We start from the raw sequence: 2,852 nt of genomic DNA, 5'->3' as shown, positions 1-2,852 counted from the left end.
AAAAAAAAATGATGATCAGAGCGCTTCGCGTAGCACGGAGCAAAACTCCTTCAAACGGGTACCACTTTTACCACGTTTTGCACTGTAGGATACCCACGGGAGGAGAAAAGGCCCACCAAACTAAAACATATGCCGGAAGAGATTCTATTTTAAGTTACCAGCGCGCGTATTCACCATAGAGGTGTTTATCGCCACAAGTCTATAAATCATCCGGGCCAAAACCCTCAAGTTTCTTTTTGGGACAGGCAGGAACTCGGGGAGCTGGAATCCCATTGCGCAACTCGATTTTCCTTTTTCTGTTTGTTTTCTTTTTTATCTATTTCTTTTCTCATCTGGACTTTCAGTTAGTCTAATTTGATCTTAGAATTCTTGTTTTTCCTTCTTGTCTTTGTATTTCAAGTGTTCTCTTTATCTCGAACGGACGACTCTTCTTCGACAGACGTGACACCTCGCGATCGATTACCGAAACACAAAATGCCTACCATGGATAAAAGAAGCGGCGATAACTCAGCATGGACCGACTCCGTCGTATCAACCCGCAGAAACTCAGCAGAATGGCAACAATCAAGACCAGCTTCTCCCATCCTGAGTCATCTAAGTGTCAACACCAACCATGCCACACACGCTTACAGTAAATCCATCACGCCAGCCGTCGAAAAAGGCGAAGACCCCTTCCGCGATGACGCCTCTGAAGACGAAAGACATCATGACGACCATGCTAGAGTCGACATGTTCGATCCCAACAGGTCCAAGATGCCGCTCAAGCAGCGTCTGCACCATTTTACGTGGGCTTGGTACACGTTTCCCATGAGTACAGGCGGTTTGTCACTTCTCATCTTCGCGCAGCCGCATCAGTTCCCTGGTCTCTTGGGAATCGGCATGACGGTGTATATCATCAATATCATTCTCTTCGTGGCCATCTGCTCTACCATGTTGATTCGCTTCTTCTTCAACCCGGGAGATATGGCGAAGTCGCTTACGCACGAGCGAGAAGGCTTTTTCTTTCCCACTTTCTTCCTTTCCATCGCTACCCTTATCACTAGCACCCAGCGGTATGCCATTCCTGATAACGATACAACGCTGGCGTGGGCTATCCAGGTGGCGTTTTGGAGCTACGTTGTTGTAACTCTCTTATTGGCTATCGGTCAGTATAGTTATGTCTTCGCTGCGCATAACTTTGGGTTGCAGACTATGATGCCAACCTGGATTCTTCCTATTTTTCCTATCATGTTGTCGGGTACCATTGCTTCTGTTGTTGCCGAGACGCAGCCTGAGATCGCGGCTATTCCTATTATTGTGGCTGGTTTGACGTGCCAGGGTCTTGGTCTGTCCGTCGCCGTTCTCATGTATGCTCACATGGTCGGTCGCTTGATGTCAGCCGGCTTGCCGAACCGTGAGCATCGTCCAGGCCTGTTCATGAACGTGGGCCCGCCATCGTTCACAGCCCTGGCCCTTATCGGCATGGCTAATGGACTGCCCAAGAGTCTAGATCCAGACATGGATGGCTTCCTCATCGATGTTGGCATCATTCGCACTATGGCTTTGATATCGGGCATCTTTCTCTGGGCCCTCGCAGCCTGGTGGTGGGGAATTGCTATCGTGGCTGTCGTCCAGTTGCCTCCCGTCTATTTCCATCTAGGCTGGTGGGCCATGGTCTTCCCTAACACTGGCTGGATTCTTGCTACCATATCCATTGGAAACGCCATGGGCAATGAGCCAGTTAAGTGGATGGGGACAGGTATGAGTATTGTGCTTATCTGCACCTACTTCTATGTTCTCTTCAACCATGTCCGAGCTGTGATAAAACAAGATATCATGTACACTGGAAGGTAAGTTGTCTCACTCATCCTGAGAAACACGTCCGAACGATTACTAACTTGATGCAAGGGACGAGGATTTCAACGACCACTAGTCCTAGTCACGGGTACGAGCGGGATATAAAAGTTTTGGGCACTGCGGGACTGAAGTAGATCTCTTTGATAGAGTACTAGGATATCAAGAAGTGGGAAATTGTTCTCCGGGCTTGTCACCACTCTCTTTAATATGCAATCAATATTACACCATACGCTCGCTACAAGAGATAACACATAAAATGCATAGCCTAGCTTTGCGCTGTTGAAAATTGACCATCGTCACGAGAGATCTAGGCTCTACTATCGACCCCAACGTCAAGAAAAGAACCGGCTTTGCAAATTGCTTTGAGAAGGCAGTATGATGTTTTGACTGAATTGAAAGCGTCAGGTGGAAATCCCGGATTAGTTAAAGGCCCGACAATACAGCCACGTAGAGCCTAAAGAGTCGATTCACAAATCTATAAACGGAAGCAGCCGAACCATGTACGCAAAACGGACGCAGGGCTGGGTACCGAATTTATTTTAGGCAGGGCAGAGTATATATCATTACTTTTTCTCCTCCCCCCTCTCCCCACAGGGGGTTAGTTAGTTAGTCAGTTAAGGACAATACTTAACTTATCTAGGTCTAGGAAGAGGCAAGATCCTACCTAACATTAAAAGAAAAGTTAATGTCGAGCGAGGAAGAGCCTCCAACTTAGCTGCGCCGCGAACAGTCGACGAAGATGTTAGAAATTGCCTGCAAAATTCTCATTTCACGATCTGATATTTGCAATAATATTTTGAAAATTCGGATTTGATTGAAGTAAAAATACGACGTCGAGATATGCGTATTATCATGATATTATTTGTTGTTGAGACTTACACGGATTGGGTGGTGTGGCGGGGCGGAGTGGTGGTGAGGTGTATTAGATTAGTAAGTAGTCCTTGAAAATAAAATCTGCGTTTTTGTCATATAATTCTCTATTTCCGCTTATAAATCACAGACTTTGGGTAAGTCTT

At 46.5% G+C, this 2,852-nt stretch overlaps 1 protein-coding gene across 1 annotated transcript; it reads left to right on the top strand.

Moving 5' to 3' along the window:
• Window positions 1-474: 474 nt before the first annotated feature.
• Window positions 475-1,912, top strand: FOIG_16831 (uncharacterized protein; the record flags this gene model as incomplete). Its single annotated transcript, XM_031218310.1, has 2 exons — window positions 475-1,829; window positions 1,888-1,912. 2 exons carry the CDS (start codon window positions 475-477, stop codon window positions 1,910-1,912), a joined length of 1,380 nt encoding a protein of 459 aa, XP_031051976.1.
• Window positions 1,913-2,852: the final 940 nt, after the last annotated feature.

The sequence above is a fragment of the Fusarium odoratissimum genome, assembly GCF_000260195.1.
Source record: "Fusarium odoratissimum NRRL 54006 unplaced genomic scaffold supercont1.218, whole genome shotgun sequence".
Lineage (NCBI taxonomy): Eukaryota > Fungi > Ascomycota > Sordariomycetes > Hypocreales > Nectriaceae > Fusarium > Fusarium odoratissimum.
The sequence above is the reverse complement of the archived record's forward strand: the minus strand, read 5'-3'. Positions and strand labels throughout refer to the sequence as shown.